Source organism: Somniosus microcephalus, chromosome 19 (genome assembly GCF_052327205.1).
Source record: "Somniosus microcephalus isolate GS21.2 chromosome 19, FLI_Smic_1.0, whole genome shotgun sequence".
Lineage (NCBI taxonomy): Eukaryota > Metazoa > Chordata > Chondrichthyes > Squaliformes > Somniosidae > Somniosus > Somniosus microcephalus.
In genome coordinates, this window is record NC_141005.1 from 5,530,244 (window position 1) to 5,557,906 (window position 27,663).

The 27,663-nt window shown below is 48.5% G+C and overlaps 1 protein-coding gene across 1 annotated transcript in view; it reads right to left on the minus strand.

The window, feature by feature from the left end:
* Window positions 1-833: 833 nt before the first annotated feature.
* rimbp2b (RIMS binding protein 2b) overlaps window positions 834-27,663 on the minus strand; it is a 349,606-nt gene continuing 322,776 nt past the window's right edge. Inside the window, exons 23-27 of the mRNA XM_086011890.1 lie at window positions 26,919-26,984; window positions 22,673-22,776; window positions 19,201-19,272; window positions 17,267-17,401; window positions 834-11,650 (exon numbers count right to left, since the gene is read on the minus strand). Of these exons, the coding sequence (XP_085868016.1) occupies window positions 11,459-11,650; window positions 17,267-17,401; window positions 19,201-19,272; window positions 22,673-22,776; window positions 26,919-26,984 (569 nt within the window). The 3' untranslated portion in view covers window positions 834-11,458. The remainder of the gene's footprint in view (window positions 11,651-17,266; window positions 17,402-19,200; window positions 19,273-22,672; window positions 22,777-26,918; window positions 26,985-27,663) is intronic.

Sequence of the window (27,663 nt, forward strand, 5' to 3'; positions counted from 1 at the left end):
GAAGGTGGAGTTGAGGTAGATCATCAGGCATGATCTTATTGAATGGCGGAGCAGGCTTGAAGGGCTACTACTGCTCCTATTTCTTCTTATGTCTTATTTGACCCTGAGCTGAGCTTCCGACCCCATGTCATCTCAGTCACAAAGACCACCTATTTCCACCTCCATAACATTGCCCGTCTCTGCCCCTGCCGGCAGCTCATCTACTGAAGCCCTCATCCATTCCTTTGTTACCTCTAGACTAGACTATTCCAACTCACTCCTGGCCAGCCTCCCACATTGTACCCACCATAAGCTTCAGCTCATCCAAAACTCCCATTCACACATCACCCCTGTGCTCACTGACCTACATTGGCTGGCAATGCCTCGTTTTTAAAATTCTCATGTTTTCAAATCCTTCCATGGCCTTTACCCTCCCTAACTCTGTAACCCCTACAACCCTCCAAGATCTCTGCGTTCCTCCAATGCTGACCTCTTGCGCATATCTGATTTTCTTCACTCCACCATTAGCAGCCGCACCTTCAGTTGCTTCCGCCCTAAGCTCTGGAATTCACTCCCTAAACATATTCGCCTCTTTACCTCTCTCCTTTAAGATGCTCCTTAAAACCTCTGACCAATCTTTAGGCCACCTGTCCTAATATCTCCTTACGTGGCTCGGTGTCAAGTTTTGTTAATGTTCCTGTGAAGCGCCTTGGGATGTTTTATTACATTAAAGGTGCTGTATAAATGCAAGTTGTTATACAGTCACTGCAGCAAAACTGCCCAAAGAGCTTTTATAGACCGGAAGGGATGTGAACACCTGATGGTAAAGGATCCGATGTGATGTTCAGCAAGAATTACTTTTAAAACACATTTATTGGTAAATTGCACCAAATCCCAGTGCACACAGCCCAACGATGCAAAGTATAGACCACACATGAATAAATGCTTTTTATTGCTGGTTAACTTCAGTTAAACGTCACTACCTAATACAGGAAACGCTGTTTTTACCAGCACCTAAATAACCGGAAATCTCTCTTAACTGGCAAAATTCAGGAGTAGGTTCAGGTAAGTTTTACTTCATAGTGGCCATGTAACTGGGGTTCCTGGATCTGTGGCCGTGTAACCGGGATTCCTGCACCTGTTGCCATGCAACAGGGACGCCTGGATCTGTGGCTGTGTACAGGGCTACTCGTACCTTAAGTATACCTCTGTAATCCAGACTTTTTGATCAACCGGCACCACGCCGGTCCCATCGGTGCTGGATATAAAGAGTTTCCTGTACCAGTGGTGAAGTACAAAAACAAGGAACCAAATTCTTTGTTTTAGCATTTGGGCTTTATTTGCAGTTACAACGCACAACATCTAAATTTCTAAATATGGGAGTCTGAAATTTCAATTTTATGAACGAGGGACATTTCACCTGTATCAAACATCTTTGTAACTTTTTTAAGTCATTCATGTAAACAGCTGATTCTGTATGAAACATAAAATTTTAGCATTGTGATCATCGTGGTAATGAGATCTTTAACTGTTTTTTCCACAAAGGATTGGTGGGGTGAAAAAAAAGTTACTTTAAATATTGAGGTGTAAAGCCTAGTATATCCCTGTAAAAAGAAAGGAGGGGTTTGAGATGGTAGGTAGTTGATTCCCCGTAGAGTGCAAGTAATAGGCAATTCATTAGCTTGTCCTAGTAATTGATAAACAACTCACACCCATTGTGTTGGAAGGGTTTTGATTTTCTGGGTGTGAACAGTTAGTAAATAAAGCAGAATCACTGACAGATTCTGGATTTATGAAAGATGCTACAGTCAGGCTGTGAGAAGGGTAGGGTACTGGCGAGCGGTGTTTGAACATAAAGTTTAAATCAAGCAAGACCCACTAAAGTGGGGTAATGTAGCATATTCATTTTTAATGGTATTACACTAAGGTTGTATTGATGGAAATAAGTGAATCTGATGAGTTAATATGTCCATTTGACAGAAATAAAGCAGCTTACGGTTTTTTCGGGATGTGGGTGTCACCGGCAAGGATGATATTTATTGCCCATCCGTATTTGTCCCAACATGGTGGTGAGCTGCAGCCGTGAACCGCTGCAGTCGGTGTGGTGAAGGTGCCCCCATAGTGTTGTTAGGGAGGGAGTTCCAGGATTTTGCCCCAGTGACTATGAAGGAATGGCGATACATTTCCAAGTCTGGGTGGTGTGTGACATGGTGTTCCCATGCACCAGCTGCCCTCGTCCATCTAGGTGGTAGAGGTCGCGGATTTGAGTGTTTCTGCAGTGCATCCTAGTAGTACACACTGCAGTCATGGTGGAGGGATTGGATGTTTAAGCCAGGGGACGAGGTACAATCGAGCAGACTGCTTTTTCCTGGATAGTGTCAAATTTCTTGAGTGTTGTTGGGTCTGCATCGTCCAGACAAGTGGAGCATTCCATCACATCTTGTAGATGGTGGAAAGCCTTTGGGGAGTTAATAGGTGAGACATTGCCACAGAATACCCAGCCTCTGACCTGCTCTAGTAACCATGGCATTTATGTGGCTGATTTAGTTGAGTTTCTAGTCAATGGTGATCCCCAGAATGTTAATGGTGGGGGATTCGGTGATGATGATGCCATTGAATGGCAAAGGGAGGTGGTTATGCTCTTTTATTGGAGATGGTCATTGCCTGACAAATGTGGTGCAAACGTTGCTTGCCATTTATTAGCCCAAGCCTGGATGTTGGCCAGGTCCTGCTACATATAGGCACAGACTGCTGCATTATCTGAGGAGTTGTGAATGGAGCTGAACACTGCAGTCATTAGCGAACATCCCCACTTCTGACTTTGTGATGGATGGAAGGTCATTGGTGAAGCAGCTGAAGATGATTGGGTCTAGAACACTGCCCTGAGGAACTCCTGCAGCGATGTCCTCGGACTGAGATGATTGGCCTCCAACAACCACAACCATCTTCCTTTGTGCTAGGTATGGCTCCAGCCAGTGGAGAGTCCCCCCCGCCCCCCCAATTCCCATTGACTTCAGTTTTACTAGGGCTCCTTGGTGCCACACTCGGTCAAATGCTGCCTTGGATGTCAAGGGCAGTCACTCACCTCACCTCTAGAATTCAGCTCGTGTCCATGTTTGGACCGAGGCTGTAATGAGGTCTGGAGCCGAGTAGTCCTGGCAGAACCCAAACGGGACATCAATGAGCAGGTTATTGGTGAGTAAATGCCACTTGACAGCACTGTTAATGACTCCTTCCATCACTTTGCGTAGGATGGGGAGTAGGCTGATAGGGTGGTACTTGGCCAACAACATAAGAATTAGGAGCAGGAGTAGGCCATACGGCCCCTCGAGCCTGCTCCGCCCGCCCATTCAATAAGATCATGGCTGATTATCGACCTCAACTCCACTTTCTCACCCGATCCCCATATCCCTCGCTTCCCCTAGAGTTCTATAATCCTTGCTGCCTGTTAGCGTCACAAGTTGCTCAGAGTTTATCATGGGGCTAATCAGGCAATGGGGCAGCACAACAACTTGAATTTATATAGCGCCTTTAACATTGTAAAATATCCCATGGCCCTTCATAGGAGTGTAATCTGACACTAAGCCAAAGGAGACATTAGGAAAGGTAACCAAAGGCTTGGTCAAAGAGTATGGTTTTAAGAAGCGTCTTAAAGGAGGATAGAGGTGGAAGAGCAGAGGTGCTTGGGGCCTAGACAGCTGAAGGCACAGCCACCAATGGTGGGACGAAGGGTGTGGGGGTTGCACAAGTGGCTATAGTTTGGACTTGACCTGTTTCTTTGCAGACAGGACATGCCTGAGCAATTTTCCACATTGTTTGGTAGATGCCAGTGTTGTAGCTGTATTGGAACAGCTTGGCTAGAAGTGTGGCTAGTTCTGGAGCAGAAATCTTAAGCACTACAGCAGGGATGTTGTCGGGGCTCATAGTCTTTGCTGTGTCCAGTGCGCGCAGGCGTTTCTTGATGTCATGTGGAGTGAATCGAATTGGCTGAAGACTGGCATCTGTGATGGTGGGGACCTTGGGGATGCCGAGATGGATCATCCACTCTGCACTTATGGCTGCAACGCTTTAGCCTTGTCTTTTGCACTCGTGTGTTGGACTACACCATCATTTGAGGATGGGGATGTTGATTGAGCCTCCTCCCATTAGTTGCTTAATTGTCCACCACCATTCATGACTACATGTGGCAGATCTTTGACCTGATCCACTGGTTGCCTCACTGTGTGTGTTCTGTTTGCCTTCAGAAAGATTAAAGCAATACATGTGCAGAAGACAAAAATATTCTTTCCAGAGCACAGGATGCATCATAGAATGTTACAGCACAGAAGAAGGCCATTTGGCCCATCGTGCCTGTGCCAGCTCTTTGGTAGAGCTCTCCAATCAGTCCCACTCTCCTCTTTCCCCAAAGCCCTGCAAATTTTTCCCCTTCAAGTATTTATGCAATTCCCTTTTGAAAGATGTTAATCTGCTTCCACCAGCCTTTCAGGCAGTGCATTCCAGATCATCATAACACACTGTTTTTTAAAAACCTCCCCATCTCCCTTTTGGTACTTTTGCCAATTATCTTGTGTAATCTGGTTACCGACCCTCCTGCCAGTGGAAACAGTTTCTCCTTATTTAACAGCCTTATCAACTTGTTCTGCCACCTTTAAAGACCCTGGTGTCTCTGTTCCTGCACCCTTTAAAATTGTACCATTTGAGTTTATATTGCCTTCCAAAATGCATGACTTCACATTTTCATTAAATTCCATCTGCCACGTGTCTGCCCATTTCACCGGTCTGTCTCTGTCCTCGTGAAGTCTGTTACTCTCCTCCTCATTGTTTACTACATTTGAGTTTTGTATCATCTGCAAACTTTGAAGTTATGCCCTGTATACCCAAGTCCAGGCCATTAATACATATCAAAGAGCAGTGGTCCTAATACTGACCCTTGGGGGAACACCACTATACTTCCTCCAGTCTGAAAAACAACCGTTCACCTCTGCTTTCTATCCCTTAGCCAATTTCATATCCATGCTGCCACTGTCCCTTTATTCCCATGGGGTTCAATTTTGCTAACCAGTTTATCATGTACTTTTTTAAACCCCTTTTGAAAGTCCATATACACATTAACCACACTGCCCTCATCAACCCTCTCCATCAAAGAACTCCAAGTTCATCAGATGCGGTTTGCCTTTAACAAATCTGTGCTGACTCATTTAACCCATGTTTTGTCCCAGATTATTGTCCCTAAAAGTTGCCCCACCACCGACGTTAAGCTGACTGGCCTGTATACAGTTACTGGGTTTATCCCTCCCTCACCCCTGTTTTTGAACAGGGGTGTAACATTTGCAGTCCTCTGGCACCACCCCCATATCCAAAGAGGATTGGAAGATTGTGACCAGAGCCTCTGCAATTTCTACCCTTACTTCCCTCAGCAACCTAGGATACATCCCATCTGGACCGGGTGACTTTGCTACTTTGAGCGCTGACGAGCTTTTAAATACCTCTCTATCCTATCCAATTTCTCTACCCACTCCTCCTTTACTGTGACACTGACATCATCAGCTGTTGTGAAGACAGATGCAAAGTACTCATTCAGTACTCTGCCTCCACAAGATCATCTTTTTGGTCCCTAATTGGCCCCACTCTTCCTTTGACTATCCTTCTACTACTTGTGTTTATAAAATACTTTAGTGGGTAACATTAAAGGGAACACTAAACTATTATATTTCACTCTCTGCCCTTTCCTTTTTCAGTTCACCCCTGTACTTTGTTTTTGGCTTGGTTCTCTACTGTATTATGAGCCTAACATTTATCATAAGCCTCCTTTTTCTGTTTTATTTAAATCTCTATATCTTTAGTCATCCAAGTAGCTTTAGCTTTGGATGCCCTTCCTTTCCCAACTTGTGGGAATGTGTCTAGTCTGTACCTGAATGATCTCCTCTTTGAAGGCTCGTTTACTGTTTCACCTGCCAATCTTTGTTTCCCATCCTCCTGGACCAGATCCCTTTTCAGCTCACTGAAATGAACCCTCTTCCAATTGAGTATCTTCACCGATTGATTGTTATTGTATTAGGCTATTGTGCAAGTAGGTACAGGGGCCGTACATGTCAACTCCCATGAAAGATGCTCAGATCGCTTAAAAAAGCAACGTCAGAAGGTAGTTACCGAAGTGCTGAATTTGTAACCATGGTCTTTTGATGAGTTTTAATACTTTATACAAGTGTTAGCTAGTCAGAAATGAGGGTTTCAGTAACGGCATTGCTTGTGAGTTCTGCCACAATCCAGCTGTGAGATGTCTCCAATAGGATTAATCATTTACTGTTCAGTATCCTCACGTATGAACGATAATTGCCAGTTACTCCTAAATCAGGGGCACGGCCCAGGCAAGCACTCTGCATTTCAAAGGGCCTCCAAGCTTTCAGAGCGTTGTGTCGTTGATCATGTTGGAACAGTTCTCGGGGTGAATGGTCAGAAGGTTTAGTGTGCACCTATGTTGTTAAGGAGGTAGTTTCCAAGAGAGTAGGTTTCCAACAAACTTAATCTAAAAAAAAACTAATCCATCTCGGCTCAGTGGCAGCACTCCTGTCTGAGTCAGTAGGTCCTGGTGTTCAAGCCCCACCACACACAATCCAGGTTCAGTTCAGTGTAGGACTGAGGGAGTGTTGCAGGTGAGATCTTTGCCTACTCTGGGTAAAAGATCCCATGGCATTATTCAGAGGAGTTCTCCCAATGTCCTGGCCAACATTTATCCCTCAACCAACTAACATTTATCTAATTTGCCGCTTGAGGAACTTGCTGTGTGCAAATTGGCTGCTGCCTTTACATCAGTGACCGCACTTTTAACAGCAGTTCGTTGACTAAAGCGCGTAGGGAAGTCCTGAAAGGCGCTACATTAATGCAAGTTTGATGGTTCATTCTGGAAAGCTCAAACTTGTCATTGCTTACAATCAGTGACCTTACCTTCGAGTTTGATAATGGTGTCCCTGCAGTTTGAGTGGTGCGGCGTCTGATTTCATGCATTTGGGTTCATGTGTCACAGCAGCCTGGGCAATGGTGTTGGGCAAATTTCATCAATGTGATGCTAGGGCACCTTGCAATAATGGAAAGGAAGGAATGGCCCCTCGGAGCAAGGAAAGGAACATCGTCTGAATGGAGTTTCCAATTCGAGTTGCATAATGAGTTTTTAGTTGAGTTCACCTCTGGCCATGCAGCTCGGGGTCTCTTCAGACCACAACCTTCTGGAATGCTGTTGCTAACCCAGGATTCCTGCAGTTTTTAATCAGCCTGCTGACCGCTGGGCGGACTGCCGTTCTGTGTGCACTTTCCCTTTAATATCGCTTACAGTACAGATTGTACACGAGAGAGGGGTGGAAGAAACTGGTCATCTTCATGATTGGTTGGCAGAGGAGAATTTTCTTCTTGGGCCTCTTGGCGTCCAGCACTGACCAGCTCAATGGGGTCCCTACTACAGACAGCCTCTCCTAATGCAGGTGACAGGTTCAATTCAACACCGTGACTCCTTGGAACTCTCTGGCACGGCCCTTCAGAAGTCTGGCTTAGGACAGCAAGGGTGCCAGATATGTTGGTGATATCTAAAGTAGCCTGTGCTTTAAAGGCCTAGATTGTCGAGTGGAATACTTGGTGCCAGGGACCACTAGCGTCAATCCATGAAGTGACAGCAAATTTTTCATTAGCAAATATCTGGAAGATTCACGACCTCTAGGAGCATTTTTTTCCCAAAAGAACATTGCGAAGTTAGTTTTGTAGTATGGGTTTAAGCCTCCCTATTTGGGGGCTTGTTTTGGCCTTTATTACGCTTTTAGCAACATTACAACCAGGACAAGATTGCTGCCCATGATCTGTGTAAGTCGCAATGAGGGATATTTAGAACAACTTGCACGGATTCACCAAGAGTTTCTGCCTTGAAAAGCCTTTTCGTAGGAAAAGCACCAAGACTTTTTTTTATCCTTCTCTAGTTCAGTCTCTGACATCAAAGTTGTTCAATGTACACAAGAGTTTGTGATGGAAACTTGTTGATGGTCATTGGAAGCATTCAGAAAGGAACTGTACAGATTTAGAAGCAGTCGATAGGATCGGGGGGAAGATGGGGAAAAGCCAGATTGTGCTTGGAACAGAATTGGGTGAGTTAGATGCAGAGTGAACGTCTTTATGTTCTATTGGTGAGGGCATTATTGGTACCAATGTTTTCATAGAATGAGACAGCGCAGGAGGCCCATCGTGCCTGTGCCGGCTCTTTGAAAGATTCTCTCCAATTAGTTCCACTCCCCCCTGCTCTTTCCCCAGAGCCCTGCAAATGTATTCCTTATGTAGTTTGGGGGGGGGGGGGGGGGAGAAAGTTATGGAGCCTTTTAGTCTACAAGAGATTCGGAGCTTCTGAAATAGGGATGGAGCGAAACTGGATTAGACAAAGAGCTCCTGGAGTTGAGCTGGTTCACACAGGACAGCTTCATGTATTGTGAACTATGCCATTGTTGTGCCCACACGGAGATTCTTATCCCGTTTTGTTGTTGGAGATGCAGCCTTTGGTCTCCTTCACTGAGGCAAAGATCTACTTCTTGCCATGTTTTGGCTGTTTATTTTGTTTAATATGTGTATAAGCCTACTTGAAAGGACGATGTGGGATTAGCAAAGAGCAAAAAATGACAGAGCAATTATTTAAAACAGGAATTATCCCTTCGCTAAACCGCCTTGCAGTTTGGCTGACTGCTATTCTCATTTCCTCCTTCCTATAGATGTCCTTATTTGGTGATATTGGCCAAAGAGTTGCCATTCTACAGCCGGTACCCATTTCAGATGGCACAGGTTGGCAGCGTGTTCAGTGTGGGTGAGCCGAGCAGGCTCCAGCTCCCATTGCACAGTGACTGACCCCCGTTCCACAGGCCACGACAGTCTCACCATCACATCCGTTGCTCCATTTGAGTTGAAAACAATTGGGTTTGAAGTTTGCTGGAGTAATTTGTAACAAAAATATATATTTTTAAAAACTGCTTTTCTTTTTTTTAAAAAAAGATAGCACTCTCCAGAGGGATGGAGAGATCCTCGACGTCGACCCAATTTTTAATAAGAAAAAGCAACAAAAAAAAATGCTGTTCCTTCGAGTTTAGTGCAGAAGTACTCCCGATCAGTAAACGGTTCCGATGTCATCCTTTGAATATGTACGACTTGGCTCCTGCCTACTAGACAGCCCCATCCACCTGAAGTGAAAGAACAGTCAGGATTAGTAAAACGGACTAAAACCGGCCAAGAAAATGTTCTCAAATCCACAAAAATTCTTAAAACATCTTAATTTTTGATTTAAAAAGTCACAGCTGAAATGTGTTATCTGAATTATGGAAAGCGGGTGAGGGATTAACCGTGTTACATTGATGAACTGGATCTGAATTTACCAATTCAACATTTCATTCATGATTCGCTTCTAGATATTCATAAACAATGATGCACTATTAGTAAAGGAGGCACCGAATCACTGCAAGTCTTTGTTTTATTCTTTCCTACTTGACTCAGCCATTCATATACTGTTCAATAGCGAGCTATCAGGGCAGCTGGAATGGGGGGTCAAGCTTCCAGTGTGAATTATTCTACACTTCCCAGGATGTCAGAATTTGCTACTTATCTCCCTCAGCCTGTCCTCCATCCTACAATCTTGACCAGCCAAGCTTGGCAACATCTGATCACTGATTTATCTCGTTTATCCCCGTTACTGTTTTGAACTTTGGTGCCGTGTTAAGGACCAAACACTCCGCCTTTCACCACAACTCAACACGAGAAAATAGAACTTCTCCCCACAATCACCAGTCTCCCATTAATAAGGTGCCTATTGACAAATTGCACCTGGTGCTAGTCCCGCTCCCTGATTACACTCCTACCTTCTCCATCCGATATAACTCTCTGCTATTCGGATAGTTAATCTTGGCTCATAGTTTCCTAATTATTCATTACGTATATCGTTCTGACCAAACTATTAATAGTTAGCACCAAACTTTTCATTAGAAATTCTGATGTATTGCTGTAATGTTTTGCTGGCTGTTGTATATAACAAAGGCAATAAATGTAAAGGTTTAAACAAAAAAAATACCCTTGCGTTGGAAATGAGATTAAGGTAGAAGCTGAAGAGCTAGCACCCAGCACAGATGCAATGCGCTGAATGGCCTTCTGTGCTGTAACTTCTATCAGTAGCGAACGAGCATTATTTGTAATTCGAAGTCGGTGTCAAGTAAAAAGATGGATGGTCCCATGGAAATGTTTGTAGACATCATTTTCCAAGTTATGAAACACATTTGTCAGTAAACTCTCAAGGCATAACATATACACTACAGAAGTAGGTTATTCTACAAAAAATCAAATCATTTATTTATAAAAAACTTTTTACACGTGAATAAATTTACACATGCACGCACCCACATCTGTTACCACAAACATATTAAAGGCTGAGTAGCTCTTTAGTAAGGATAGCATGTGCATACAGCAATAATTTACAATACTTTACACTGTAGTCTGATTGTTGTAGTCACAATCATCTGGGGAGGGAGGAGCATCAGTTCATTGGTAGGACAGTTTACAAAAAGAAAGGCAATCTGTAAATAATGTATAGAAACAGTAAAAACAAGAATTTACAAATGATCCAAGGTACAAAAGAGAAACATCAGTTAAATGCCATTGTACTAAAGTAAAGGTATGTACGAAATCTGCTTTATTGGCTGGTTAATGTTCAGTTGCATACTTCCAGATCCATAGCTGGTAGGGTGGAAAGATCACTCCCGCCCAGCATGTGAAAACACATTATCCAGCCAACCAATTGCTTTTTCTTTTACAAAAACTGCGTTGCACTTAAAACAACCCATCAGCTGCAATCGAAGGTGTTTCATGGGGAGGGGAGGGGAGGGGATGGAATAAAAATTCTGGGATGTAGCAATGAACACATTAAAGGTAAGTTTTATTTAACACAGGTCGTTCACCTGCTGCTCTTTTTTTGCACAGTTTGCATGCCATTATTTATCAAGAACATATACCAATTTTAACCAGTTTATGACACAAAAACTGATATAAAATATACATTTTGAGGGAGAAGCATGCATTTCCATGTCTGTGGTATGAAATGCATTAAGTGACAAAGAGAATGGGGTTGCTAATTGTCTTGCTCTTCGGTTGAATGCCGTTTTATGTCGCTGAGACAATGAGAGTTCACTGTGGAATGGACAGGTACAGCCATATCCCGGGGGACAGAGAGGAACACCGGACACTGACCCAGGGGCGGGCAAACACAAGGCGTTTCACAGTTTTGAACTAATGGCTTTCGGTGGGAAGAGGAATCATGAATACAGACACCACATACAACGTATACCTTCTCCATCACTGGGCGAGGTGTAAAAAAAAAATGGTCATTGTGCATCTCTAAGGCAAAGCTGTAAAGGGCAGCTAGTACATCATGTGGAAACAAGGATGTGGAAGTGCACGGCTATTCAGAACACAAGAATCACTTCACTCCACCAAGCTTCCTCAGCAGTTTCTTTCCTTTTGATAACAGTCCCTTTTTCTTTTTTGAAGCCATATCTCTGGCCCACATTGGGCTGTCTGGCCCATCTACTATAGCAGCTCCAGAATGGTGGTGATGGTGGGGATGTACAGTTGGAGACGGAGCCCTCCTTGGAGTGTTTTCACCAGGGACCTAGTGTGCATCATATGATTTGATTAGTTTTATTTTTTAAATGTAGAAAGGGAATGCGTTAAAGGATAAATGAAAACCAGAAGCTGCACACCCATTCTAAAATGCACAAAGGGCTAGTCAGTTACAGCACTCAAATATCACACACCTGAAGATACCATAGACGAGGTTTGTCCAATGAATCTGGCAGCGCGGATGGAACTAGTCTATTGTCTAAGCTTCATGAGGAAAACAAACACAAATACCTGAAAGAAAAGGTGTTCCCCAAAGACTTGGATTCTTTGCTTTTAAGAGACCAAACAAATAACTAGCTTTCGACAGCGAGAGAGAAAGCTGATCAGAACAGCTACTCATGATCTCAGGCAAATGATCGAGTTCAGGTTAATTTTAGTGTGTGGGACAGCGAAGAATTTTCACAAGATTACTTCTGGGGAGAATGTTTTTCTTTCACAATCATTTCCAAACTGGACCTGGCTCAGCAAGGTCAGACCCAGGGAGCTCGTGCTATGGGTATCTTCAGTTGCTCACTTACGTGAAGGTTACAGTGCGTTTATTAAGACGTGAAATGAACACTCTTCTTCTGTTCCCAGCAGATGAGCAAAAGAGACAAAACAGAAAAGTTTGCAATGATGATACCGAAATGGAAAAAAATCAAAAACCCAAACAAACATCGTTATTCATAATAACAAAACAGGCACATCATTCCGGCTCAATCCCAGAGATTTGTTTATACACTGAAGTTAGGTCCGACACACACAGCAGCTGACTTGATTGTTTTACTTCAATTCTGCTTTTTGGGTGATTAAAAAAAAACAAAGTGCACTTTCAAAACTTTCAAAAAGGACAGTCCCTGAATGTACTGAATCAGTTGTATTTATACCACACCTTATCCTCATCTCTCAGAAACATTTAGTTATATAGTTACATAGAATGTACAGCACAGAAACAGGCCATTCGGCCCAACTGGTCCGTGCCGGTGTTTCTGCCCCACACGAGCCTCCTTCCATCGTTCTTCATCTAACCCGATCAACATATCCTTCTATTCCTTTCTCCCTCATGTACTTATCTAGCTTCCCCTTAAATGCATCTCTGCTATTCGCCTCAACCACTCCCTGTGGTAGCGAGTTCCACATTCTCACCACTCTCTGGGTAAGGAAGTTTTTCCTGAATTCCCTATTGGATTTATTATATTTATGGCCCCTAGTTCTGGTCTACCCCACAAGTGGAAATGTCTACCCTATCAAACCCTTTAATAATCTTAATGACCTCTATCAGATCACCCCTCAGTCTTCTCTTTCCTAGAGAAAAGAGCCCCAGTCTGTTCAATCTGCTGATAGATATCATCTCAGTTCTGGGATCATTAAAGTCAATCTTTTTTGCACCTTCTCCAGTGCCTCTATATCCTGTTTATAATATGGAGACCAGAACTGTTCACAGTACTCCAAGTGTGGTCTATCCAAGGGTCGATACAAGTTTAACATAATTTATTTGCTCTTCAATTCTATCCCTCTAGAAATGACCCCCCCCCCCCACTTGGTTTGCTTTTTATGGCCTTATTAACCTGTGTCACTACTTTCAGTGCTCTGTACCCCCAGATCACCTGTTCATCTGCCCCATTTAGACTCTTAATTTTCAAGGAGTATGTTATTCTTTCTACCAAGGTGCTTCACATATAATGAATTACTCTGAAGAGCACTGACTTATATAGGTTTGCACAAAGAGAATACAGACATTCCTGGGAAAGCAATGATTTGGATTTATTTGCATTTAGTTTGTCAGGCTACTGAAACTTCTTTAGATCCATTAAATGAAAACATAACATCTGTTGTACGTCGATGGGCAAGGAAACCCTCTCAGGAATCGGGACACACACTGCTCCACGTCCTCACAATACTCTGCCTGTTTGAGTGAAAGCACACAGATCGGTTTCATGTCCCGTTAATCATGCCCACATTTACACCCCATAATCGGATCTATGGTTGAATAACGACATCAGAAAATGCTGTTATTGAGCACAACAAATGAAAACACTGAATTGTAAAAACAGATAAATTCACACAAAGAGACTGGATCCACACAGACTGGATTCACACAGACCGGATTCACACAGACCGGGTCCATACAGACCGGGTCCACACAGACCGGATTCACACAGACTGGATTCACACAGACTGGATCCACACAGACTGGATCCACACAGACCGGATCCACACAGACCGGATTCACACAGACTGGATTCACAAAGACTGGATCCACACAGACTGGATCCACACAGACTGGATTCACAAAGACTGGGTCCACACAGACTGGATCCACACAGACTGGATCCACACAGACCGGGTCCACACAGACCGGGTCCACACAGACCGGATTCACACAGACTGGATCCACACAGACTGGATCCACACAGACTGGATCCACAAAGACTGGGTCCACACAGACTGGATCCACACAGACTGGATCCACACAGACTGGATTCACACAGACTGGATCCACACAGACTGGATCCACACAGACTGGGTCCACACAGACTGGATTCACACAGACTGGATCCACACAGACTGGATCCACACAGACTGGATCCACAAAGCCTGGGTCCACACAGACTGGATTCACACAGACTGGATCCACACAGACTGGATCCACACAGACTGGATCCACACAGACTGGATCCACACAGACTGGATCCACACAGACTGGATTCACACAGACTGGATCCACACAGACTGGATCCACACAGACTGGGTCCACACAGACTGGATTCACACAGACTGGATCCACACAGACTGGATTCACACAGACTGGATCCACAAAGCCTGGGTCCACACAGACTGGATTCACACAGACTGGGTCCACACAGACTGGATCCACACAGACTGGATCCACACAGACTGGATCCACAAAGCCTGGGTCCACACAGACTGGATTCACACAGACTGGGTCCACACAGACTGGATCCACACAGACTGGATTCACACAGACTGGATCCACACAGACTGGATCCACACAGACTGGATCCACAAAGCCTGGGTCCACACAGACTGGATTCACACAGACTGGGTCCACACAGACTGGATCCACACAGACTGGATTCACACAGACTGGATCCACACAGACTGGATCCACAAAGCCTGGGTCCACACAGACTGGATCCACAAAGCCTGGGTCCACACAGACTGGATCCACACAGACTGGATCCACACAGACTGGGCTCTGATGAATCTGTTCAAAGGGGACTTCCAGATTGACGCTAATTGGAAGGAAAAAATACTAAGTACAACAACAACTTGTATTTATGTAGCGCCTTTAACGCAGTAAAACGTCCCAAGGCGTTTCACAGGAGCGATTATCAAACAAAATTTGACACCGAGCCACATAAGGAGATATTAGGATAGGTGACCAAAAGCTTGGCCAAAGAGGTAGGTTTTAAGGAGCAACTTAAAGGAGGAGGGAATTCCAGAGCTCGGGGCCCAGGCTACTGAAGGCACGGCTGCCAATGGTGGAGCGATGGAAATCGGGGATGTGCAACATCACAAGTGTTCATTTTCCTCCTCTATTAATGTCACTGAGCCCAGATTTAGGATGAATCGTTATCTTATTCAATCAATTCATCTCTGCATGAATTTCACACCATTGTAAGGTGTGAGGGTACGAACTGCGAGTGGTGGGACCTGGAGTTACAGGTGCTGGGTGGGGTGGCTTGGACTGGTGATATCAGTCACTGCAGCCAACCAGAACTTGCTTAATCGTCTTTGGGAGGTGGCGAGGAATTTTCCGGAATTCTGTTCTCCCTAAATTGGCGGTGGGGATTTGCTCTGGTCTTCTGCCTCTCCCAGGGGTCTGTGAGACCGGCGGGAAGGTTTGATGGTGCCGGTAAAAAGTGTAGGACAGGCTTGGCCAATCAGTTGGTCTTTTCCCATCCTTTACCGTACATGTTCCTAGTTTTCGATCAATGAAGTTGGCACACGTGACCGCTAAACCTCCCGCGTGCTTCACTACAGGTGTTAGCCTGGGGTTAACGAGAATTCTGCCGCAAAGCAACTGAACTGAACTTAATCCAAAAAAATGTGCTCACAGCCAGTTACATTTATACCAATTTTAAATAAATTTCCAGAAGGAAGTATTCCCCTTTTTGAGGGAAATCACCGCATTCAATGAACTAAATGTCTGAAAGCAAAAGAAATAATTTGTCGATTGATTCACACGAAAGTATGGAATTACAAATGCTGTGAAAATGAGCGGTCTTTGAGTGCCAGGGAGGGAATGCATTAACCAGCAATACTACAGAAAGCTAATATTGCAGTTGTGCAATATTACAGACATCGGTTGTGAATTTTACTCTTTACCGTTCACAGTTGAGTGGGAATTTTACAAAAAGCTAAAATAAGAGTTAAAATGAATTCACATCACTGCAATAACATCAAAACCACCAACATTTAGCAACATCAGAATAAGATACTATATGGTGTCTCATTAATAGCTGATTCAAGTATTATGACTAGCTGACCAGGTACTCTAGAAAAACGATCTGTATATTAAAATATCACATCCTGTATCACAGCAAGTCCGTGAATACTTTTATTCCAGCTTTTATGGAGTAACCTAGTGATTTAAAAAGCATTTCATATCCTGTCTCTGTTCCCTGTGTGCAATGTCCTACTCCCCACCCCCGCCCATTTCTCCATCTCTTGTCTCCTTCCTTCCTTTTTTCTTCACATTGCTCTTTCTAAACATCCTGGGTTAATTTAAGGTTCCAGCACAGTTCACATCACAGAAGGAAGCCACAGAAAGCCCAGAGCCAGCGCTAAAGCTGACTAGATTTCCCCGCAGCAAGGAAGGAATTGATCGAGTAAAACTGATAGAGTGCGTCACTGAAACACTGGACAGAGGGACGCACAGCAAGCTGCCAGATGCTCTCTTGCCTATTCGGGTTTGGCAGCTCAGTTTTATTCCTTTACATTTTAAACTCGGGGCAAGGTGACATTTTTTGAGACAATGCGAGGCCAGTCAGGTGCAGGCTCATTCCTGAGTGGCGTGATTGGAATCTGAAAGAGAAGGGAAGTCTCAGGGGAATAGTTTTCCAACATCTAAAGAAAACGACCTCGTTATAAAAATAGTTGTTGACATGTTGAGGTCGAGTTTCTCATCCTGATGAAGAACCAGCATATTGGGTCTACTTGCTTTGGTCAGGTCAGGTGAGGTCATCGATGGGGAGAGGAAGCACGTTCATCCCTTTTAATGGGGATGTGATTCTGGACAGGTCAAGGGCCCTGGTAAAGGGCAGCACCAGGTGGGCAGAAGGTCCGAGGGTGAGGCCAGGAGCTTTCTGCACACACTAGACCATTTTTTGAACTTCATGACTGAGGAAGGTCTGGCGTTCCGGGATCAGATAAATTAGTGATTTGTAAATCACACGGGGGACTGCGGTGTGAAGCGATAAAATCATAACTGGTTAACTTTTAAATCCCAAAGGATGATGTTTAATGTTTACATCACAAAGAATATCGAAAAGACAACAAAAACATAAATCCAACAAAACAGCCGTGAAATGAAGCAAAACCGGAATGAGTCGATGATTTATTCCCTGTCAGTAAATCCAGTTGAGAGTGAAATACTTGCCCTTTTGCCTTTCACGCGCACTGGGACATCCTGACGGTCTCTGGAAGGGGTCTCCGAGAGATAGACCTCAACATCATCAGGGACTTCTTCCAAAAAGTTTGAAGGAACCAGACCTTTCTGGCCATTGATCTCCCCCTGCAAGTTCATTACACAGTATTACCTCACAGGACCTTACACTACAGGAGGCCATTCGGCCCATCGTGCCTGTGCCGGCTCTTTGAAAGATTCTCTCCAATTAGCCCCACTCCCCCGCTCTTTCCCCACAGCCCTGCAAATTTTTTCCTTTTCAAGTATTTACTATTGAATCTGCCTCCACCGCCCTTTCAGATCATAACAACTCGCTGCGTAAAACAAATTCTCATCTCACTTAGAGTCATAACAGCACAGAAGGAGGCCATTCGGCCCATCGAGTCTGTGCCGGTCTCTGTAGAGCAATCCAGTCAGTCCCATTCCCCCGCTCGATCCCCGTAGTCCTGCAAGTTTATTCCCCTCAAGTGCCTGTCCAGTCTCCCCTTGAAAACATTGAGTGTCTCCGCTTCCACCACTTCCGTCGGCAGCGAGTTCCAGGTCCTCACCACTCACTGCATAAAAACGTTTTTCCTCACATCCCCCCTGTATCTCTTGCCCAAAACCTTAAATCTGTGTCCCCTAGTCCTTGTACCATCTTCTACTTGTACAAAGTACTTTTAAAAAACCTAAAAGCTGGAGTGAAGTTTAAATTGTAGCAACGATTAGATGGAGGAACACACAGGACCGACAATCTGTCTGGCAATGGTCTGTCTGGCAATGGTCTGTCTGGCAATGGTCCGTCTGTCCCATCCCACATGGTGCAACCTGCAAACATCACTGAACCCATCTCCCCCCTCCCCCAACCCCCGCTCCCTGTCCCCCACAACCCGCCCCCACACCGGCCTCCCGCCAACCCTCCCCAATCCCCCACCCACCACTGCCCTCCCCCCCGCCCTACCCCCCCCCGCCCTCCCCCCCCCCCACCCTCCCTCCCAAACACCCACACCGCCCTCCAGCCTTGCAACCTCATGGAAGAGGAAAAAAAAAGAGGAAAAAAACCTTTCTGGCAATTTCCTCTCTAATCCCCGTTGGCTCCAGGAGACAGATACCATTCTCCCAATCAACCCATCTACCTTGGTAACGCCTAATACCTTCCACTCGCAGGAACACATCCAGCTCCCTTTTGAATGTGTATTATTTACTCTATTTTGCTGTTTGTGGGATCTTACTGTGCTCATATTTAACTAAATAACAGCGGCTACAACTCAAAAATAAATAATTGGATCTGAAGCACTTTGGGGTGTGACACGGTAACGTGCTGTTTCTTTACAGTCACTCCCTCCACCACCGGCGTACCGTGGCTGCAGTGTGTACCATCTACAAGATGCACTGCAGCACCTCCCAAACCCACGACCTCTTCCACCTAGAAGGACAAGGGCAGCAGGCGCATGGGAACACCACCACCTCCAAGTTCCCCTCCAAGTCACACACCATCCTGACTTGGAAATATATCGCCGATCCTTCATCGTCGCTGGGTCAAAGTCCTGGAACTCCCTCCCTAACAGCACTGTGGGCGTACCTTCACCACACGGACTGCAGCGGTTCAAGAAGGCGGCTCACCACCACCTTCTCAAGGGCAACTAGGGATGGGCAATAAATGCTGGCCAAATATACCTGAAAGATAGAGGCTACATACTTCATACCATAATCTTCATGTCCCAAAGGGGTTCACAACCTTTTGAAGTGTGGTCACTGTTAACAGGGGGGGAGGAAACGCAACAGCCAATGTGTGCACAGCAAGATCCCACAAGCGACAAGTGAATAATGAGAGTGGCATTTCCGCACGATAAAGATAACTTCTTACTGTTCAATAAAAAAATTATGTCTTTCAAGTTTATTTCAAATACAGTGAAAGATAAACCTACGTAATAAAATCCATCTTCATCCAGCTCTCCCCAGACACTGATGATGTCTCCGGCACAAAACGTTAACTCCGTCTGAAACAGAGAAACGGGAACCGATTTTTGAACATAGTCCTGTTTACTTAAAAAACACATGATTGATGGGGAGGATTTTTTGGCTTGGTCTTTGGTCACAGCATCAGGGGTCAAGGAGAGTGGCGGAGATTTGGACTTCAGATCTCTGTCATAACCACTCAGAATCCACCACTATGAACAAACTTGCATTTATATAGCGCCTTACACGAGTACATAACTAAACTTCAGGTTTTTTTTATAAACTGTCATTTGCAGAAAGAAATAAAGAACTTGCATTTCTCCAGTGCCTTTCACAGCCTCAGAACGTCTCAAAGCGCTTTACAGCCAATGAAATACTTTTGAAGTGTGGTCACTGTTGTAATGTAGGAAATGCGGCAGCCAATTTATACACAACAAGCTCCCACAAACAGCAATGTGATAATGACCAAATAATCTGCTTTAGTGATGTTGGTTGAGGGATAAATGTTGGCCCCAGGACACCGGGGAGAACTCCCCCTGCTCTTCTTCCAGTGGTGCAATGGGATGTTTTACATCCACCTGAGAGGGCAGATGGAGCCTCGGTTTAATGTCTCATCTGAAAGATGGCACCTCCGACAGTGCGGCACTCCCTCAGTACTGCCCCTCCGACAGTGCGGCACTCCCTCAGTACTGCCCCTCCGATAGTGCAGCGCTCCCTCAGTACTGCCCCACCGACAGTGCAGCACTCCCTCAGTACTGCACCTTCAACAGTGCAGCGCTCCCTCAGTACTGCCCCTCCAACAGTGCAGCGCTCCCTCAGTACTGCCCCTCCGATAGTGCAGCGCTCCCTCAGTACTGTCCCTCCGACAGTGCGGCGCTCCCTCAGTACTGCTCCTCCGAAAGTGCAGCGCTCCCTCAGTACTGCCCCTCCGACAGTGCGGCGCTCCCTCAGTACTGCCCCTCCGACAGTATGGCGCTCGCTCAGTATTGCCCCTCCGACAGTGCGGCGCTCCCTCAGTACTGCCCCTCCGACAGTGCAGCGCTCCCTCAGTACTGCCCCTCCGATAGTGCAACGCTCCCTCAGTACTGTCCCTCCGACAGTGCGGCGCTCCCTCAGTACTGCCCCTACGACAGTGTGGCGCTCCCTCAGTACTGCTCCTCCGACAGTGCAGCGCTCCCTCAGTACTGCCCCTCCGACAGTGCGGCGCTCCCTCAGTACTGCCCCTCCAACAGTGTGGCGCTCGCTCAGTATTGACCCTCCGACAGTGTGGCGCTCGCTCAGTATTGACCCTCCGACAGTGCGGCGCTCCCTCAGTACTGCCCCTCTGACAGTGCGGCGCTCCCTCAGTACTGCCCCTCTGACAGTGCGGCGCTCCCTCAGTACTGCCCCTCTGACAGTGTGGCGCTCGCTCAGTACTGCCCCTCTGACAGTGCGGCGCTCCCTCAGTACTGCCCCTCTGACAGTGCGGCGCTCCCTCAGTACTGCCCCTCTGACAGTGTGGTGCTCCCTCAGTACTGCCCCTCCGACAGTGTGGCGCTCCCTCAGTACTGCCCCTCTGACAGTGCGGCGCTCCCTCAGTACTGCCCCTCCGACAGTGCAGCGCTCCCTCAGTACTGCCCCTCTGACAGTGTGGCGCTCGCTCAGTACTGCCCCTCTGACAGTGTGGCGCTCCCTCAGTACTGCCCCTCTGACAGTGTGGCGCTCGCTCAGTACTGCCCCTCTGACAGTGCGGCGCTCCCTCAGTACTGCCCCTCTGACAGTGCGGCGCTCCCTCAGTACTGCCCCTCTGACAGTGTGGTGCTCCCTCAGTACTGCCCCTCCGACAGTGTGGCGCTCCCTCAGTACTGCCCCTCTGACAGTGTGGTGCTCCCTCAGTACTGCCCCTCCGACAGTGTGGCACTCCCTCAGTACTGCACTGGGTTTGTCAGCCTTGATTAAGGGTTCAAGTCTCTGAGAAAAAAAGTCGAAGCAGCCTATCAGCACTCCTCGAAGATCATCGGGTGAGTCTGGCACTGGTTCTGTGGGGCACCTCCTGACTATAGTGAGGAGTGCATGGTTAGATAAGAACATAAGAAACAGGAGCAGGAGTCGGCCATTCGGCCCCTCGAGCCTGCTCCGCCATTCAGTGAGACCATGGCTGATCTTCTGCTTCAACTCCATTCACCGGCCCTATCGCCATATCCCTTGATGCCTTTACTAGTTAGAAATCTATCGACTTCTGTTTTGAATATACCCAATGACTGAGCCTCCACGGCCCTCTGGGGTAGAGAATTCCAAAGATTCTCCACCCTCTGTGTAAAGAAATTTCTTCTCATCTCAGTCCTGGATGGCCTTCCCTTTATCCTGAGGCTGTGACCCCTGGTTCTAGACTCCCCAGCCAAGGGAAACATTCTCCCAGCATCCATCCTATCAAGCCCTGTAATAATTTTGTATGCTTCAATGAGATCCCCTCTCATTCTTCTGAATTCAAGAGAATACAAGCCTAGTTTACTCAATCTCTTCTCATACAACAGTCCCACCATTCCAGGAATCAATCTCGTGAACCTTCATTGCACTCCCTCTATGGCCAGTATATCCTTCCTTAGGTAAGGAAACCAAAATTGTACACAGTACTCCAGGTGTGGTCTCACGAAGGCCCTATATAATTGGAGTAAGACTTCTTTACTCCTGTACTCAAATCCTCTTGTAATGAAGGCCAGCGTACCATTTGCCTTCCTAATGTCTTGCTGCACCTGCACATTCACTTTCAGTGACTCATGTACAAGGGCACCCAGGTCCCTTTGAGCATCTGCATTCCCCAATCTTTCACCATTTAGGAAATACTCTGCCTTTCTGTTTTTTCTACCAAAGCGGATGCCTTGGGACAGATCAGCTGCCGGTCTGTCAGCCTTGCAATACCGCGCAATGTGTGGAACCTAAAGAGAATCACAGAATCTTACAGCTCAGGAGGCCATTCGGCCCATTGTGCCTGTGCCGGCTCTTTGAAAGATTCTCTCCAATTAGTCCCACTCCCCCCTGCTCTTTCCCCACAGCCCTGCAAATTTTCCCTTTTCAAGTATTTATCCAATTCCCTTCTGAAAGTTATTATTGAATCTGCTTCCACCGCCCTTTCAGGCAGCGCGTTCCAGATCACAACAACTCGCTGCATAAAAAGATCCTCATCTCCCCTCTGGTTCTTTTGCCAATTATCTTCAAACCCTGTCCTCTGGTTACCCACCCTCCCGCCATTGGAAACAGTTTCTCCTTATTACACTCTCAAAACCCCTCATGGGGCGGGGAGGGGGGGGAAACAAATAATACATGAGAAATAGAAACTAATTTCCTCTGTTGTTCGAGGATGACCGGGTCGGTTAGAAATGCTCCTTAAAAATAGACGTTTTTATGGAGAACTGTAGAATATCCAGTTAGCAATATAAGTGGTGGATTATTTGAGATCACTACCTCCACATCAACGTTAGGTGAACTCTCCCTTGGGTCATAGTCGTAGAGAGCCACCATTCTCCGGGTAGCGATCGAGTGCTGCCGGCTGCTGCGCCTGTTCCTCTCTGTTGTAAAGTACACAGGAAATGCAGATTTAAAAATAATATACACTGATGTCTCCTTCACGCGCGTTATTTGGGTTAATTCTGCCACTTCTGTCCCCTCCCTGCGTTTAAAAAAAAATCTATCTGGAGTCTCGCTGGGAGGAGAGAAATGATCATTGAATCGGTACAACGTCAACCTTTGGGAGGGCGAGAGACACAAACTCACAACTGGCACTCCTCAGCCTTCAAACGATCAGGGGAGGGAGGGGAAGATGTCCTCTGGTCACCATTGCTAACAAAGCCTTCAATCCAATTATTTAGTGATTCCAGATAGAATAAGCTGAGCTTCGAATGTGCCTGCGATATTTACAATGTCAACAACACGCATGGACCAGAGGATCTCTGCCCTGACTGTTGTCGGACTGTGACTGTCGGTCTTTAGAACCACATATCAAAGTGTTGGACAGGAAAGGACCTGGTCCATTCATAGGGTTGCCAACTCTGGTTGGATGTATTCCTGGAGGTTGCAGCCCCACCCTGCCCGGTCAAACACCCTTTTTACCCCCACCCCCAAATCTGCAATATTTTTATAAGTAATAAACAGAAGTGTTCAAATGATTTTGCTCCTGATTTTCTCGCAGCGATGCCCAGGAGATTAATCTTTAATTCCTGGAGACTCCAGGCCAATCCTGGAGCGTTGGCAACCCGACCCAAACAGCCTGTCCCACACAGTCGCGACACTTTAGGCTTCATGATTCGGACATTCGCCATCCCACCCAGAGCCACGCAATCTCCCAGGACAGGCGGAAAAACAGATAAAAGCCAATTAGCAAAGAAAAAAATGTGGAAAGTTCCTCTCCGACCCCCCACCAGCCCACAGGCGATGGGAACCAGTCCAGGAGACCAGATGATAAGACTCTGGCGCCCTGTGGGGATTGCTCATTTCTGCCGGGGGGGGGGGCGGAGAGAGGAGAGGGATTGGGGGGGGGGGGGGGAGAAATTCACACCCCAAAAAAGTGAAAAGGTGGCTGGTGTGCACAGATAAAAGCTGCAGGAGTCAAACCTTGTCTGTGCACAGGTCCGAGAGCCTCCCAGTAGGAATATGCTGCTCTGCTGGGAACTGGTGGTGTCTCCTGGTTTTGTTCTTATTGGCTCGTCTCTTTGAAGTTGCATAGATACCGGTTGGCAACCAGGTGTGTGCCTGTCGATTGGGGAGGTGAGATCAGAAGTGAATTGGTTGGGTGTGGGGGGTTGGGAGAGTGGGGGGGGGGCGGTTGGGGGGGTGGGGGTTGGGGGAAGTGGGATTTGGGGGGGAGTGGGGGGTGGGGTGGGGTTTGGGGAGTGGGGGATGGGGTGGGGGTTGGGGGTGTAAGGGTTGGGGGTTGGGGTTTAAGGGGATTGGGGGTTTGGGGTTGGGGTAGCGGGGGAGTGGGGGTTGGGGTTGGGGTGGGGTTGGGGTAGCGGGGGAGTGGGGGTTGGGGTTGCAGGTTGGGGTTGGGGTAGCGGGGGAGTGGGGGTTGGGGTAGCGGGGGAGTGGGGGTTGGGGTTGGGGTTGGGGGAGTGGGGGTTGGGGTTGGGGTAGCAGGGGAGTGGGGGTTGGGGTTGGGGTAGCGGGGGTGGGGTTGGGGTGGGGGGGTTGGGGGTGGGGTTGGGGTAGCGGGGGTTGGGGTAGCGGGGGTTGGGGTGGGGTTGGGGTTGGGGTAGCGGGGGAGTGGGGGTTGGGGTAGCGGGGGTTGGGGTAGCGGGGGAGTGGGCGTTGGGGTTGGGGTCGTGGGGGTTGGGGTTGGGGTAGCGGGGGAGTGGGGGTTGGGTTGGGGTTGGGGTGGGGGGGTTGGGGTGGGGTTGGGGTGGGGGGGTTGGAGTTGGGGTGGGGGGGGTTGGGGTTGGGGTAGCGGGGGAGTGGGGGTTGGGTTGGGGTTGGGGTAGCGGGGGAGTGGGGGTTGGGGGAGTGGGGGTTGGGGTGGGGTTGGGTTGGGGTTGGGGTGGGGGGGTTGGGTTGGGGTGGGGTTGGGGTGGGGTTGGGTTGGGGTTGGGGTGGGGGTTGGGGTGGGGGGGTTGGGGTTGGGGTAGCGGGGGAGTGGGGGTTGGGGGAGTGGGGGTTGGGGTGGGGTGGGGTTGGGTTGGGGTTGGGGTAGCGGGGGAGTGGGGGTTGGGGTTGGGGTGGGGTTGGGTTGGGGGTTGGGGGAGTGGGGGTTGGGGTGGGGTTGGGTTGGGGTTGGGGTTGGGTTGGGGTTGGGGTGGGGGGGTTGGGGGAGTGGGGGTTGGGGTGGGGTTGGGTTGGGGGTTGGGGTGGGGTGGGGTTGGGTTGGGGTTGGGGTGGGGGGGTTGGGTTGGGGTTGGGGTGGGGGGGTTGGGGTAGCGGGGGAGTGGGGGTTGGGGTTGGGTTGGGGGTTGGGGTGGGGGGGGTGGGGTTGGGGGTTGGGGTGGGGTGGGGGGGTTGGGGTTGGGCTAGCGGGGGATGGGGTGGGGGGGTTGGGTTGGGGTTGGGGTGGGGGGGTTGGGGTGGGGTTGGGGTTGGGGTGGGGGGGTTGGAGTTGGGGTTGGGGTGGGGGGGTTGGGGTTTGGGTAGCGGGGGAGTGGGGGTTGGGGTGGGGGTTGGGGTTGGGGTGGGGGGGTTGGAGTTGGGGTTGGGGTGGGGGGGTTGGGGTAGCGGGGGAGTGGGGGTTGGGGTTGGGGTGGGGTTGGGGTTGGGGTTGGGGTGGGGTTGGGGGAGTGGGGGTTGGGGTTGGGGGTTGGGTTGGGGTGGGGTTGGGGGAGTGGGGGTTGGGGGTTGGGGTGGGGTTGGGCTGGGGGTTGGGGTGGGGGGGTTGGGGTTGGGTTGGGGGTTGGGGTGGGGTTGGGCTGGGGGTTGGGGTTGGGTTGGGGTGGGGGTTGGGGGAGTGGGGGTTGGGGTGGGGTGGGGTTGGGTTGGGGTTGGGGGTTGGGGTGGCGTTGGGGTTGGGGTTGGGGGTTGGGGTGGGGGTTGGGGTTGGGTTGGGGTTGGGGTTGGGGGTTGGGTTGGGGTTGGGGGTTGGGGTTGGGGGTTGGGGTTGGGGTGGGGGGTTGGGGTTGGGGTTGGGGTGGGGGAGTGGGGGTTGGGTTGGGTTGGGGTTGGGGTGGGGGGGTTGGGGTTGGGGTTGGGGTGGGGGGTTGGGGTTGGGGGTTGGGGTGGGGGGTTGGGGTGGGGGGTTGGGGTTGGGGTTGGGGTGGGGGAGTGGGGGTTGGGTTGGGGTTGGGGTGGGGGAGTGGGGGTTGGGTTGGGGTTGGGGTGGGGGGGTTGGGGTTGGGGTGGGGGGTTGGGGGTTGGGGTGGCGTTGGGGTTGGGGGTTGGGGTGGGGGGTTGGGGTGGGGGGTTGGGGTTGGGGTTGGGGTGGGGGAGTGGGGGTTGGGTTGGGGTGGGGGAGTGGGGGTTGGGTTGGGGTTGGGGTTGGGGTGGGGGGGTTGGGGTTGGGGGTTGGGGTTGGGTTGGGGGTTGGGGGTTGGGGTGGGGTGGGGTTGGGGGGTTGGGGTTGGGGTTGGGGTGGGGGAGTGGGGGTTGGGTTGGGGTTGGGGTTGGGGTGGGGGAGTGGGGGTTGGGTTGGGGTTGGGGTTGGGGTTGGGGTTGGGGGTTGGGGTTGGGGTGGGGGGTTGGGGTTGGGTTGGGGTGGGGTGGGGTGGGGTTGGGTTGGGGGTTGGGGTGGGGGTGGGGTTGGGGTGGGGTTGGGGTTGGGGTTGGGGTTGGGGTTGGGGTTGGGGTGGGGGTTGGGGTTGGGGTTGGGGGGTTGGGGGTGGGGTTGGGTTGGGGGTTGGGTTGGGGGTTGGGGGAGTGGGGGTTGGGGGTTGGGGTGGGGTTGGGGGGGCTGGGGACCAAATCGTGCGATTGTGATGGATGAAAACAGTCCCTGTCCTCCCTCAAATACTGTCTCCACCCAGAACAGCAGCAGGAAATGACGACACAGAGAGAAGTCTCATTTGTTTTTAAACAATAAAAAAATAAAAGGAGTGACTGAAAAATGAGGAAAGTAAGATAAGTAATCACACACACAACCAGACACTCACATTGTTTAAGGAGTTAGACAAGCATCAAAATACAAAATAAAATGAAAAGAAACACAACTTTGCACTTCATCAGCCCAAAGCAAATCAGCACATTCAAAAACTAAAACAGCACACGACTTTGATTAAACAAGTTAGTTTACACAGACCTCGTTTAGACTTTCGGGACCTGCGGTTAACAGAGCGCGCACTCTCTTTGTAACGCTCAGGGTTGACTTCAGGAAAGGGATGCGTACAAATAAAAACAAAGAAGAAGAGAAAACGTGAAGCATCCAGAGGTTTCTCTACGACACCTTCAAGGGCGTAAAATAACGTGTTAATAGACTGTCAGAATCGAAGAGGCAAAGCAGGAGTGAATCAGCACAAGGTGTTTGTGGCTAGGCTGGGGAACAGGCTGCAGTGAGTGCAGCTTCCAAGGGCTGAGGGTCACACTGGGTGCGGGGCTGGTGCTGTTATCTGGGATGGTCGCGAATGAAAAGTTGCTGCAATGAGTTGTCTGTGAGACTGAATTGTAGAAGCCATAATGATCTAACTGGAACCACCACATTAATATGGTAAATTACCGAGAGAGAAAATGTAGCGAGAGTCTAATGTTGCTCACATTATTTAGCCCATTCTCCCATCCCCTCTCACTGCTGCGGGTCTATTGCAGCCACCTGGTTGTAGAGTTTGCTATCTTAGCAGCGCCTCCATATGACAAGGGATCACCTTCTCGTGTTTGCAGGCTGGTGGGGTTTTTTTGTCCTGAATTAGTCGGTGTGTTTCTGTAGAATGCACCAAAATTCAAATCTGATTGGATTAAGCCATTATCGATGACTGAAGAGACAGAAAGTCTCCCTTCCTATTACCATCCACCGCTGCCTAATGCAAATCTGGCGCAGAGCATCGAAAGGC